Source organism: Oncorhynchus kisutch, unplaced genomic scaffold, assembly GCF_002021735.2.
Source record: "Oncorhynchus kisutch isolate 150728-3 unplaced genomic scaffold, Okis_V2 scaffold866, whole genome shotgun sequence".
Taxonomy (NCBI): domain Eukaryota; kingdom Metazoa; phylum Chordata; class Actinopteri; order Salmoniformes; family Salmonidae; genus Oncorhynchus; species Oncorhynchus kisutch.
The window spans coordinates 83700-98886 of NW_022262811.1; the positions used below are offsets into that span (position 1 = coordinate 83700).

At 47.1% G+C, this 15187-nt stretch overlaps 1 protein-coding gene across 1 annotated transcript; it reads left to right on the forward strand.

Moving 5' to 3' along the window:
• Positions 1-2707: 2707 nt before the first annotated feature.
• LOC109880354 (WAP, Kazal, immunoglobulin, Kunitz and NTR domain-containing protein 2) lies at positions 2708-8163 on the forward strand. The gene is made up of 3 exons (XM_031816756.1): positions 2708-3358; positions 5106-5422; positions 5817-8163. Exons 1-3 carry the CDS (start codon positions 3140-3142, stop codon positions 7024-7026), a joined length of 1746 nt encoding a protein of 581 aa, XP_031672616.1. The 5' UTR covers positions 2708-3139; the 3' UTR covers positions 7027-8163.
• Positions 8164-15187: the final 7024 nt, after the last annotated feature.

The following is a 15187-nucleotide window of genomic DNA, read 5'->3' on the forward strand; positions in this document are numbered from 1 at the left end:
AAACACACAGGAACTTATAGAATATTTATGTGACTGTTTTATTATCATGTCTCCATACTGTGAAATTGCGTGGGTTTGGATACGATTATATAAGTGATCAAAAAAACATTGTGCTTGTTTTGGACAAGGTTCAGAGAGGCTGCAAAGTCCTCACAGAAGGTCAAAAGAACTGTTTGCAGACAAGACATATAGGCTGAATGCAGGGAGGGTGTCAGAGTGCTTGGAGGGGGTTCTCTGGAAATCATTATTCAATATGTGACATGTTTTCAAGCCTTCATGTGTCAGCATTGGAGGGAATGTTGGGGTCTCAACCTCCCAGGGGTGAGGGCTGGAGGGGGAGGCTGGGGGTGAGGCTGGGGGTGAGGAGGCATCAAACCGTCTGAATGCATGTTGTGAGAAAAGGGATCACTTTGTACTGTTGCTCAGATTATGGTAGTGTGTGTGTGTGTGTCTATATGTGCGTGTGCACTTGCGCGCGTTAGTGTGTTATCTTGTGTTTTAGTGTGTGTGTGTGTGTGTGTGTGTGTGTGTGTGTGGGCGCGCAAGCGTTCACACACTTTGTATATGCACATGTATGAGTGTGTTTGTGGAATATATGAATGTGTGTGCATACATGTGTGGAGTCTGTATGTGTGTGTTTATGTGTGTGAGCAGCAGGTTGCTAGTCTGTCAGTGTGCCTGGTCAGTGGGTCAGTGAGGGCTCTGACTGAAGTTAGAGCTGCAGGGGCCTGGGCCTCTTAGACACAGCAGGGACTCCACTTGGAAGGAGACTGGATGGAGAGAGACTGATGTAGATTTACACATGCATACAGACCACTCAATCCATGTCCCATAGAATGTTGGGTTGACAGCTATGGGAAAGATCCTGTTGTACCTCTGTGTGTGAACATCATGGACCCTCTCTCTTTCAGAACTAACCACAGGACGGCTCATAGTAATGGCTGGAAAGGAATACATGGAATGGTATTGAACACATCAAACATATGGTTTCCATGTGTTTGATACCATTCCATTTACTCCATTCCAGCCATTGTTATGTGGCGTCCTCCCTTCAGCAGCCTCCCGTGGAACTAATGTTCAGAACAGTGATAGTAGATGGGCTGAGAGGTCTCGGAAAATGGAAATTAGGCAGAAAGGGAGTTGCTCTTAAGGTAGGCTGTTCCTTTGCGACACTTCAAAACATTGTGTACTCATTTCTTCATTGAGTCCTCTGTTGACTGTTTATAACGTGTCATGCCAATGTTCTGTCAGTTCTATACAGGTCTTATGACAGAGGATCAAGGTGTTGCTGATGTTTCCATAATCATGAGGCATATTCATCAGTGGCCGAGTAGGGAGATGTGTGAGCGTTCTCCAGAGTTCAATACAAACCTTTGACCCCAGGATGACAAGCAGAGTTGGGGAGTAACTGGTTACATATAAATTACATGTAATCTGATTACATAAAAAACTTTAAAAAACTGTAATCAATTATGTTACAAGCTAAAATATTGTAATCAGATTGCTTTAGAAAAAAATAGATGATTGCTTCTTGGATTACTTTAACATTCAGAGAGGATGTTTGTGAAAACAAATACATTATGTCATCTATCTGTTTTCTCAATGATATTCAATTCAGCATTGAAAAAGGAGCAAGTTTAAGTTTGTTGCAGCTGAGGGAGTCTGGCCACACGTCAGAGACGACTATGATGACACACCAAATGCATTTGATGGATCATTTTTGTCTTCTTCTAATGCCTCTTAAAGGTAAAGTAATCCAAAAGTAGCTGAAAGTAATCAGATTATGTTACTGAGTTTGGGTAGTCCAAAAGTTAAGTTACTGATTAAAATGTTGGACAGGTAACTAGTAACTGTAACTGATTACATTTAGAAAGTAACTTACCCAAGCTTGGTGACAAAATACTGTGTCTGTGAAGAATATCACTGGGTATGGTGCCATCACCAGGAGACCCATTCACACTGTACATACAGTATAGTACGATAGTATAGTCATCATAATTTAGTCAGTGCTTATATTTGTCCTATTTCACACATGTACAAGTGTGTTTTATATGCATGTGTGAATAGGAAATGTGTTTTGCATATCACAACTCTGTGAATAGGAAATGTGTTTTGCATATCGCAACTCTCCCTGAGACACCCTTGGAGAGTGGGGAAAACCATTGTCTAGGATTAAGTCCCTTGTTCAAGAGCACGTCCCTTGTCGGCTCTGGGATTTGAACTAGCGACCTTTCGGTTAGTGGCCCAATGCGCTAACTGTTAGGCTACATTCCACCGACTATCATATAACCTACAGTAGCAGGAGAGAAGTCTCAGAGCAAAGATCTCCAATAATTTGACCCTTGCCTTCCCCAGGCAAGTATTATGGATGTATTAAGCTCATTCCACATGGTTTTACTGGTTCATCTCTGAAGATGTAAACCCACTCCTGGAAAAGGTTGAAAAAAGCACTATGCAATGTGTTCAATAAGGCCATATTGATCCAGATAGTTAACTGTTTAGATATTATTATCCAAATATCTAAATGTGTATCAACACAAGAGTAAATATTGTGTTAATATAAAAATACTTGTATCAGTATGAATATGAATATAATTTGTTTTTATGTTACCACAGTATGTTTTCCACATTTACAGTACTGCATAGTGGGCTACAATGAAGGTTTTACACAAAGGGGGAAAAGGTGTCAACACGCGCCTTGCGCTCCACACGCGCACAGCACAGGTATTTTGCCGGAGGTCCCTGCTCGAGCCTGCTGCTGCTACGGACTTTTTAATATGTTCATCAGAACTGTAACTCGCCTGGGATTTGCTGTCGGGATAGACTAGCCACTGTAATTAATGTAGTTATATTTTAAGTAATATGGTTCAAATACCACCTAATCTCTCCAGACTATTAAACGTTGACCAGCGGACTGACGGAATTCTTCACTGCAGCAACACTCCGCACTGACCACACGTCTTCCTGACCGTTTAATCACATTTTACTTTACATTTCAACTTAATTTCTCCCTTTGGCTTTGTCATTTATGACTATTTAATTGTTTTGCACTCATCGGGAAAATTTGCTAACTTCGACGCTCCTCGGATCTTGTTTTATTTCTTCGGGATCCTTGTGAAAGTCCCGTTACGCGCTGGATATGTGGTGGATGTTGTTTCCTCGATGGATCTGGTTTCTCTTTGGACAGTGCTACGTCTTGCTCCTGATCATAGACAGCTGTGTGAGGGTGAAAGCGATGCCAATGTCCATGCCCAACAAAGTGGTGTACTCTCACGCGGGCATGTGCCCCAACGAGATGAACCCCAACCTGTGGGTGGACGCCATGAGCACCTGTATGCGCGAGTGCGAGTTGGACCGGGTGAGTTTCTGGTATCAGTTTTCCTCGCGGGCTGGAGACAAATAGGGGACACTTTATTCTGTCAAAAGTTTATCTACATAAAGTTTCTGCAATTTAATTCATGGAATTAAAGGTGGAGATAAGTGGAACATGCGCACTGCGCACTGTTTTTGGCCATTCAAATTCAATTGTGATCCACATTGCCTCTGTTGTTTATTTCTGAATTTCTCTTTGAATTAGATTGAATATCTCCTCAATCAGATACTTGTTCATAGACTACAGTTTTTGGAAATAGCAGACACTGGTGTATATGCCCACAATATTACATTTGTTGTCAACAGATTGTTCACCTAGACAGCTCAGTAATTCAAACCAGCAACCTTTCAGTTACTGACCCAACACTCTTAACCGCTAGGCTACCTGACCATACCAGTTACTGACCCAACACTCTTAACCGCTAGGCTACCTGACCATACCAGTTACTGACCCAACACTCTTAACCACTAGGCTACCTGACCATACCAGTTACTGACCCAACACTCTTAACCGCTAGGCTACCTGACCATACCAGTTACTGACCCAACACTCTTAACCACTAGGCTACCTGACCATACCAGTTACTGACCCAACACTCTTAACCGCTAGGCTACCTGACCATACCAGTTACTGACCCAACACTCTTAACCGCTAGGCTACATGACCATACCAGTTACTGACCCAACACTCTTAACCGCTAGGCTACCTGACCATACCAGTTACTGACCCAACACTCTTAACCGCTAGGCTACCTGACCATACCAGTTACTGACCCAACACTCTTAACCGCTAGGCTACCTGACCATACCAGTTACTGACCCAACATTCTTAACCGCTAGGCTACCTGACCATACCAGTTACTGACCCAACACTCTTAACCGCTAGGCTACCTGACCATACCAGTTACTGACCCAACACTCTTAACCGCTAGGCTACCTGACCATACCAGTTACTGACCCAACACTCTTAACCACTAGGCTACCTGACCATACCAGTTACTGACCCAACACTCTTAACCGCTTGGCTACCTGACCATACCAGTTACTGACCCAACACTCTTAACCGCTAGTCTACCTGACCATACCAGTTACTGACCCAACACTCTTAACCGCTAGGCTACCTGACCATACCAGTTACTGACCCAACACTCTTAACCGCTAGACTACCTGACCATACCAGTTACTGACCCAACACTCTTAACCTCTAGGCTACCTGACCATACCAGTTACTGACCCAACACTCTTAACCGCTAGGCTACCTGACCATACCAGTTACTGACCCAAAACTCTTAACCGCTAGGCTACCTGACCATACCAGTTACTGACCCAACACTCTTAACCGCTAGGCTACCTGACCATACCAGTTACTGACCCAACACTCTTAACCGCTAGGCTACCTGACCATACCAGTTACTGACCCAACACTCTTAACCGCTAGGCTACCTGACCATACCAGTTACTGACCCAACACTCTTAACCGCTAGGCTACCTGCCACCCATGACTATTGAATCTAATAACTTTTATTACTCTGCATTATGAGATATTGAGAAGTAAGCATGTAAAATGTATAGCCTACAATATCAACCTCACATTGCATAGTATTGTTTCATTACATTAGAATGTGCATCACTCTCAAGTTCCTTAACATCCTATATGTTCCCTGAGTGCATAATGAACTGAAACATGCTGATCCTAACAGAACACCTCCCATGTATCCCCTATCACCCCCAAGGACTGTGAAAACTTTGAGAAATGCTGCAACAACGTGTGTGGGAACAAGAGCTGTGTGGCGGCGCGCTACATGGACATTAAGGGCAAGAAGGGGCCGGTTGGCATGCCAAAAGGGGTCAAGTGTGACAAGTTCATGTGTACGCAGCAGGGCTCCGAGTGTGACATCTGGGAGGGCCAGCCCGTGTGTAAGTGCCGAGACCGCTGTGAGAGAGAGCCCCACTTCACATGTGCCTCAGACGGTATGACCTACTACAACAAGTGTTACATGGATGCAGAGGCCTGCTCCAAGGGCATCTCTATCTCTGTGGTCACCTGCAGGTAAACAGGAAACATCTATGTATAGACTCCCATATTAATCACATGTTAATAGAAAAGTTCTGAATAGACTGCGGTGTTTACTGTTTTGTTGTGCTATGACTGCTTTGTTATGTTGATATCCATCTCTATGGTAACAGGAACTGAAAATGAATAGATGGGATTCTGAATTATAACTGTAGACATAATAACCATATATTTCTGTATTTGTATGAGATCTGTATTCCTCTGTAGTTACACAGGAGTAATGCTCACTCAATCTAGCGTTTCACTTAGCTTTTGTTTTATGCATTTGAGTTTCTTGTACCAACCTTTGTCTATCACACACCCAGCTCAAGGTAGATTACATTACTGTGGTAACTAATCTATTCTTCTCTCTCTGACATCACCTCTGCAGGTACCACCTCACCTGGCCAAACACCAGCCCGTTGCCCATGGAGACCACCCTGCGGCCAACCACTGCCCTCCTGGAGACCACCCCCCCGGCTGACATCCATCCTCCAATGATGCTCAGCAACCCCACTCAGCAGGCTGTGTTTGTGGGCGAGACAGCCAGCTTCCTGTGCGAAGTGTCAGGTAAGCCCAGTCCGGAGGTGACCTGGGAGAAGCAGCTGGAGGGCAAGGAGAACACAGTGATGAGGCCCAATCACGTGCAGGGGAACGTAGTGGTCACCAACATCGGCCAGCTGGTCATCTACAATGCCCAGCAACAGGACGCCGGCATCTACACATGCACGGCCAAGAACCTGGGGGGGGCTGTGACCTCCCACTACCCACTGTCGGTGATCCAGAGAGACACGGGCCAGAAGGAGGGTGAGGTAGGGAATGCCACCAACCCATTCCCATTCCCCGCCGAAGAGTGCCTGAAGGGGCCGGACAGTGACGACTGTGGGGAGGAGAGCATAAGCTGGTACTACGAAGCCAAGAGGAACAATTGCTTCACCTTTACCTACAGCCAGTGCAACAAGAACCGCAACCACTTTGACAGCTACGAGACATGCATGTTGTCGTGCGGGGCAGAGCTGTCGGCTCCCTGCTCTCTCCCCAGCCTGCAGGGACCCTGTAAGGCCTACGAGCCCCGCTGGGCCTACAGCAGCACCCTCAAACAGTGCCAGTCCTTCATCTGGGGCGGCTGTGGAGGCAATGAAAACAACTTTGAATCCAAAGAGGCCTGCGAGGAGATGTGTCCTTTTCCGAAGAACCATAACTGTAAGATGTGTAAACCGCGGGGCAAGATGGTGACCAGCTTCTGCAAGAGCGACTTCATCATCCTGGGGCGTGTGACAGAGTTGCCTGAAGAACAGGACTCGGGCCACGCCCTGATCACCGTGGAGGAGATCCTAAAGGACGAGAAAATGGGCCTCAAGTTCTTGGGCCAGGAACCCTTGGAGGTGACCTTGATGAACATGGACTGGAACTGCCCGTGCCCCAACATCACCATGGCCAACGGGCAGCTCATCATCATGGGAGACGTCCACAACGGCATGGCCGTGCTGCAGCCCGACAGCTTCGTGGGGAGCTCCACCGCACGCAGGGTCAGGAAGCTCCGAGAGGTCATTCACAAGAAGACCTGTGATTTTCTCAAAGAGTTCCCAACAAACCAGTAGTTACTCTCTGAGAGATCCCCAGTATCCTGTACAAGAGCTGTCTATATCAGGAAAAGCAAACTGGTTCTAGCATCCAGTAGTAGCTATTGTCTAAGATTTCCCCACTATCCAGTAGGGAAGATATCTAGAAGAGTAGACTGGGACTTTTTCAAAGTTTCTTATCATTCAGTAGCCGGATGATGGCTTTTGTTGATTATTTCTTCCTCCTTCTCCTAAAGGTGGGGACTGAACCAATACCTTAACACTGATCCGACAAGCTGTTTCCCTACCCATGACCTTCTCTTTAGTTTCCACAGAAGACACATTTTGTATGCATTTTGTCATATTTTCCACTGGCTATCTCCTTCACTCAGATGTTCTCCATATACAATAGATATCTAGAAGATCCATGACTTTCTCAGATGACGGCTGCTGTTAGCTGATTCCAGATTCTCGTCTCTCTCCTTCACTCTGAAGTTTGGACATTAAGTGTTGGGGCTCCTCTGTACTATGGAAATGGCTGGAGGTACCTGTATATTTAAAACAACAACAGATTTATACTTTGTGTGGATTCACTTTCTGAACGGAGAGCTAATTGTCCGTATATAGTACTGTAGTGGTATCTTATATCAAGTGTGTGGATTGACTTTCTGAACGGAGAGCTAATTGTCCGTATATAGTACTGTAGTGGTATCTTATATCAAGTGCTTACCTTGGAAATATTTTAGTTAAACTAAAATGGCTCTTTGAATAATATTTAAATTCAAATATATTATCTTGGTATGAATGTACTAATGCCTGACAGATAGCTAAACTCTGTGCCTTGGTTAATACGAATGTTATATTATGTTGACTTAAAGTATCTATGGTATCCTGAAAGAGACATTTTGTAATATATATTCTGAGTGCTTGAGCTCACGATAATGTCATGTAAAACTCATGGATCAAACAAGTCCTTTGATTCCACTAGAAACCACTTTGTAGTCCATGATTGCTGATATGAACTTCTGTTCTTAACATCCTATTTATTTTTTATCCCCTCCTTTTAGAGATAAACCCAATTCAATAATGGACAGACTTATGTTATGTTATTTTGTAAATCCAAATGATAAAGATGTTCATAACACAATGGTAAAGAAATAAAAATGACACTTCTTATCTCTGTGTTGCGCTTCTATACCTGTAAAATTACTGACAGCAGGTGTCTGTCTGCCCCAGTCTGTCTGTCTGTCTGCCAGTCTGTCTGTCTGCCAGTTTGTCTGTCGGTCTGTCTGTCTGCGTGTATTTGTATGTTCACAGGCAAGCGTAATTGTGCATGTGTGCGTGTCATTTTCTAGTTTATACCAGCCCCCTATCTTCCTCCACCCCCTTTCCTCATCCCCCCTTCACATGGAGGGCCAAGTTTGGCATTAAATCTGGAGCAGGTCACATTCCAGCCCAGCTGTGAAGGGCTGCTGAGCTCAGGGGGACGGAGAAGAGAGCAGCCTGGCCGGCCTTGTGTTGTGTCTGGGTCTGGCTGGGCCCTCCATCCTCCACCCACCACCCACTGGCCCTCAGATCTTTCATGTGTGAGGGGCTGACGGAAGGGGGGAGGAGAGGGGGAGGAAAGGATGTAGGCCATCTCTCTCTCACCCTCGGCTGGACACATCTGTGTAAAGGGGCTATGCAGAGGGGGGGAGAGGGGGAAGTGAGGGGTTAGATGAAGGGGCCGTAACGGGAAAGCAAAGTGGAGTTGGGATGGAGTGATGCATGCTCTCTCTCTCTCTCCATCAGATGGGCACCCTGCAGTCTGTCTCTCTCTCTCTCTCTCCATCAGATGGGCACCCTGCAGTCTGTCTCTCTCTCTCTCTCTCTCTCCATCAGATGGGCACCCTGCAGTCTGTCTCTCTCTCTCTCTCCATCAGATGGGCACCCTGCAGTCTGTCTCTCTCTCTCTATCTCTCCATCAGATGGGCACCCTGCAGTCTGTCTCTCTCTCTCTCTCTCTCCATCAGATGGGCACCCTGCAGTCTGTCTCTCTCTCTCTCTCTCTCCACCAGATGGGCACCCTGCAGTCTGTCTCTCTCTCTCTCTCTCTCTCCATCAGATGGGCACCCTGCAGTCTGTCTCTCTCTCTCTCTCTCTCTCTACATCAGATGGGCACCCTGCAGTCTGTCTCTCTCTCATCTCAGCGCTCCCTCTCCAGCCACGCTCTGACCCGATGCGGGGGGAGGTGGTAGGCCCACAGACAGGGCTGTGTTTAAAGCAGAATTTGAACTTTTGACTTGGCTGGCTGGGCTGAAGCCAGGGCTGGAGGCTGGGAGTTGGGACTGGGGTAAAGGGAAAGAGCCAGAGCTAGGATGTAGGGCTGGAGATAGGGCTTAGGTTGGGGTAAAAGGCTGAAGCTGGTCTCTGGGCTAGGGTATAAAGCTAGTAGTCTGGGGTTAGGGTCTGGAGCTGGTCTCTGGGCTAGGGTATAAAGCTAGTAGTCTGGGGTTACGGCTGGGGGCTGGAGTTGGGGTTACAGCTGGGGGTTGGAGTTGGGGTTACAGCTGGGGGCTGGAGTTGGGGTTACAGCTGGGGGCTGGAGTTGGGGTTACGGCTGGAGTTGGGGTTACAGCTGGGTGCTGGAGTTGGTTACGGCTGGGGGCTGGAATTGGGGTTACGGCTGGGGGCTGGAGTTGGGGTTACGGCTGGAGTTGGGGTTACAGCTGGGTGCTGGAGTTGGGGTTACGGCTGGGGGCTGGAGTTGGGGTTACGGCTGGGGGCTGGAGTTGGGGTTACGGCTGGGGGCTGGAGTTGGGGTTAGGGTTGGGACTGGGGTAGGTAGGTACTAGTTGTGTTGGGGCTTGGCCTTGATCCGAGGCTGACACTGTGACTGGGACAAGATCAGAAAGAGGGACAGGGAAATAAACGATAAAGAGTCAAGAAGGTTTTCCCAGGGTGGGCCCCTCACCCGTCTGCCCCCTCGGGCCCACACACAGCACAGGGCCGACCCCTGACCCCCTAAGCTTCTAATGAAAAAGAGGCCAGGAGGAAAAGACCACTTTCATTATGGGCTGTTGACAAGTGTTACGTACGGAACTAGTCAGGACCTAGACAGAGATGTCAGGCTCAAGTTCACTTTGAACCCACAGACCAAACAGACCATAATAACACAAGCTATGCTTAGAAGCACACACATCTCTTGGTAGCCATGGAAACAAAATCATGGCAACTTTGAAAACACATTTCTGGCAATAGATTATTTTCAAGATGGATGCATTCAAACTAGGCTAGTCTTATATGCTCTGATGAGAACCTCTCTGATTTCAGCCTGAAAATGCTTTACACATTATTTGACTCATTCCTTAATAATACAGATGATATTTATTGTGTTTGGGTATAGGCTACAGTTTTAAAAACATTAACACTGTAATGCAGTTTTTAAAATCTGCTTTATTATAGGTAGAAACACTGACCTCTGTTGATGATTTAGAGGATTTACATGTCAGGGACACAAGACACAAACAACTGCTACAGGTGTTACAATGTGGTTCACTCATCTTTTACCAATCACATCCAACCTGGATCATCTGATGATTCTTAAACCAAAGGATTTCGACCATGACTCATGCTATCAAAGGATATTCAAATGGTTCCTTCTGTCATAATTGCTCAGTCAGAAGAAATTGCGAGGTATCATGCAATGATGTCATAGCAATGATATGAAGCAATGGATCTCTGAAATCCTGGCAAAATCATAATAATGACGATGATAGCAGAAAACCTGCTCTGGATCCCCCTAGCAGAGTCCAGCTTAACGTATTAGCCATTGCAGTTAGCCCAGAACACACACACCGTTCCATTTGGTGAATAGTGTTGATGTCATAGCATGAGTCATCCGTCGAAGATGAGAGGAGTTCTGTTGCCAGGTAGTTCTGAGTCTGAGACCTTGAGAGAGAGAGAGAGAGAGAGAGGGTAGATAGAGAATAAGAGTGACAGGATGAGAGAGAGAGAGAGAGAGAGAGAGAGAGAGAGAGAGAGAGGGTAGATCGAGAATAAGAGAGACAGGATGAGAGAGAGAGAGAGCGGAGAAGAGAGAGGGGTAGATGGAGAGACAGAGGGTGAGAAGGGGTGGATAGAGAATGAGAGAGTGATAGAGAGCGAGAAAAATATAGAGATAGAGATGGAGAAGCAATAGACAGAACCAGAGAGGGAGAGGGAGGGAGAGAGAGAGAAAACGAAAACGAGAGAGATAGAGAGGTGTGGAGGGGTGAGAGAGAGGGAGAGAGAGTGTGACCCACTTCCGGTGCAGGTGCTTGATATTGGTTGACACTGAGCACACAGCAGGAATGACTATCAACACACGTAGCTGACTGAGATGGCCTCCAAAACAGAGCAGCACTCCACAACACTGAGATCAGACATCTCTGTCTCTCTCACGCTCTCTTATTGATGGATGTGGCGATAGAATTACATCTCTATAGCTAGTTGGACTTTGAGGAAATCTATGTCCTTTCGGTTCGGTGCCTCTTTCAGTGTAAATTGTTTTCTTGCATTGCGATCCGGACATTGTGAGCTGTGATACAGCCATGCCAACTGGTAATGAGTCCTCTTGTCCACTTGATGGCAGTATAATATAATCTATCCTTAGGCTACTAAATACTGTTCTCACACACAGGACCAAAAGTCAAAACAGCTGCATCAGTTTTCCTGAACATCGTGTTCTCCTCAGATATTTACTATACTATCACAACATACAATATGCAAGCAGTCCATCTACTGGTATGTTATTTATTTACATGTCCTGAACTATACTTAGGAATACTGTCCTGGACACGATTGTTTCTCTTATTTATTTACATGTCCTGAACTATACTTAGGAATACTGTCCTGGACACGATTGTTTCTCTTATTTATTTACATGTCCTGAACTATACTTAGGAATACTGTCCTGGACACGATTGTTTCTCTAATTTATTTATTGTCTATGTGCTGCTTACCTAACGAAGCAGGTGTAAAATAATCGCCTGAAATCCCCTACATACATACTGGTCTTGACGAGAAGAAAATAAACTGCCTGGGGAGGTTCTCTTCTGCAATGTTCAACCAATCCAGTAAATGTGGAGGAGGAGTTTAGAAAATACCAAAAAGCATCCTTTCTCCTTCTGCCCTTCCGTTAACTTCCTGTCCTCTCCTCTCTTTTCTTAAACTGCATAAGGCGGCATCGTCCAATCAGGTCCTTTGTTTCTGTCCAAACAGGGAGTATTGTTGTCTCTGATTGGCTGTGGGTTAAAATGACACATCTAACAGTAATGTGTCTGTTTCTAGAGTTCTACGTGGATCTTTGTGACTGTCCATGGCTGTGGAACATGTGGGTTTGAGCATCAGGCTGCCAATGTGATTCAGGGTCAGATGGGATCAGAACTGCAATGTAATACTGAATATCAATCTGTTTAGGTCTCTCTGTGTTGCCATGGGCATTGGCCTATCTCTAACTTATCTCTGTATCTCTTATCTCTCTTTCTGTTGCCATAGGCCTCTCTCTCTCTCTCTCTCTCTCTCTCTCTCTCTCTCTCTCTCTCACACACCCTCTCTCTCTCTGTCTCCATCTGGTGTCACTCCATCATACTCTAACCCAGTGAAAGAAACAGTTATGGACACTTACAGACCGTTGAGTGTGTGTGTGTGTGTGTGTGTGTGTGTGTGTGTGTGTGTGTGTGTGTGTGTGTGTATGTGCACACATGTATGTGTGTGTGTGTGTGCCTGTGTGTGTTTATGAGTGGCACTGGCACATTGATACCTCTGGGTGCCATTTGTGGGATATTCTGGCTGGTGGCTTGTGAAGGTATTCCTAGAGAGATTGAACGTGAGTGGCAGCATCACAGACGAGACAGTGAAAAGTCCCCCAGGGTCACTATCAGAGATATACAACTGCTTTGAAGGTGTGGGGCTCATTTAATCATGTATAGAGAGAATTTGTCAGGTTATAGTAGTGATGCTAGTCGTCATGTATCAAATCAACAAAGTATTTACACTGACAGGCAACATCTAATGTTCTCTATAACTTGATCATTTGTGATATGATATTATTATGTAGTTCTGAGAGTGTGTACATACAGAATGTGTGTGTAGTCTCTTCAACCGCTGAGTCACATCTTACATCAAAGATCAAATGAGCTGGGTGATTTATTTGTTTGACTATTCCATTGATGACTTTATCCCTCACAAGTTACTACTGTTCTCTCTCCTCCCTCCTTTCCACCCTCCTCCCTCCTCTCTCTCCCTCCTCTTTCCACCCTCCTCCCTCCCTCCACCCTCCCCCTCCTCCATCCTCCATCCTCCCGCCTCACTCCTCTCTCTACCCTCCTCTCTCCTCCCTCCACCCTCCTCCCTCCTCTCTCACCCTCCTCTCTCTCCCTTCTCCATCCTCTCTCTCCCATCTTCCTCCTCTCTCTACCTTCCTCTCTCCTCCCTCCACCCTCCTCCCTCCACCCTCCTCTCTCCACCCTCCTCTCTCACCCTCCTCCCTCCTCTCTCCTCCCTCCACCCTCCTCCCTCCTCTCTCACCCTCCTCTCTCTCCCTTCTCCATCCTCTCTCTCCCATCTTCCTCCTCTCTCTACCTTCCTCTCTCCTCCCTCCACCCTCCTCCCTCCACCCTCCTCCCTCCACCCTCCTCGCTCCACCCTCCTCTCTCACCCTCCTCCCTCCTCTCTCCTCCCTCCTCCCCTCCTCTCTCGCCTTCCTCTCCCTTCTCCCTCCTCTCTCTCCCATCTTCCTCCTCTCTCTCTCCTCCTCCTCCCTCCTCCCTCTACCTTCCTCTCTCCTCCCTCCACCCTCCTCTCTCTCTCCCTCCACCCTCCTCTCTCCACCCTCCTCTCTCCTCCCTCCTCCCTCCTCCCTCCTCCCTCCTCCCTCCTCCCTCCTCCCTCCTCCCTCCTCTCTCCTCCCTCCACCCTCCTCCCTCCACCCTCCTCCCTCCACCCTCCTCCCTCCTCTCTCAACCCTCCTCTCTCTCCCTTCTCCATCCTCCTCTCTCCCATCTTCCTCCTCTCTCTACCTTCCTCTCTCCTCCCTCCACCCTCCTCCCTCCACCATCCTCCCTCCACCCTCCTCGCTCCACCCTCCTCTCTCACCCTCCTCCCTCCTCTCTCCTCCCTCCTCCCTCCTCTCTCGCCTTCCTCTCCCTTCTCCCTCCTCTCTCTCCCATCTTCCTCCTCTCTCTCCTCCTCCTCCCTCCTCCCTCTACCTTCCTCTCTCCTCCCTCCACCCTCCTCTCTCTCTCCCTCCACCCTCCTCTATCTCCCACCTCCCTCCTCCCTCCACCCTCCACCCTCATCTCTCTCCCTCCTCTCTCTTCCTCCTCCCTCCACCCTCCTCTCCTTCCGCCACTGTCCACCCTCCTCTCTCTCCCATCTCCCATCTCCCTCCCTCCTCCCTCCTCTCTCTCTCTCCCTCCTCCCTCCTCCCTCCTCCCTCCTCTCTCTCCCTTCTCCCTCCCTCTCCTTCCTCCACTGTCCTCTCTCTCTGCATATCACACTCCACAACCCATCTGTCCCATTCTCTGACTCACTGAGAGGGTGATGGAGAGAAGTTTTGGGAAAAGAGCTACAGGGTAACAAGAGAAGAGAGAGGAGAAGGGGTAATAGTAATATATAGAATGTTAACATATTATAAAGGGAGATGGAATACTCAATACTCATATTCAAATACAGGTAATATCTCTGTCTCTCCCACACACTGTCACACAAATACACTGTGTCAGATCGCCCACACCAGATAGATATGCATGAGTTTGATTGATATTGCTGGCAGAGATTGGGCAGGGATTCATTTGGGATTTTGCATTTAGATAGAACTCCAGTCACAGCCCATCTGTGAAGATCTTTCATGTATGATGGAAGACAACTACACACGCAGAACTGTCAATGTTTAATCTATTCATATGAACACGCATGCACACCTACACAGTAGATCTAACAGAAGGCAACCTTAGTAATGCAGCCCAGGTCAAGATTTAATACCCAGAGAGAGAGAGAGAGAGAGAGAGAGAGAGAGAGAGAGAGAGAGAGAGAGAGAGAGAGAGAGAGAGAGAGAGAGAGAGAGAGAGAGAGAGAGGAGAGAGAGAGAGAGAGAGAGAGAGAGAGAGAGAGAGAGAGAGAGAGAGAGAGAGAGAGAGAGAGAGAGAGAGAGAGAGAGAGAGAGAGAGAGAGAGAGAGA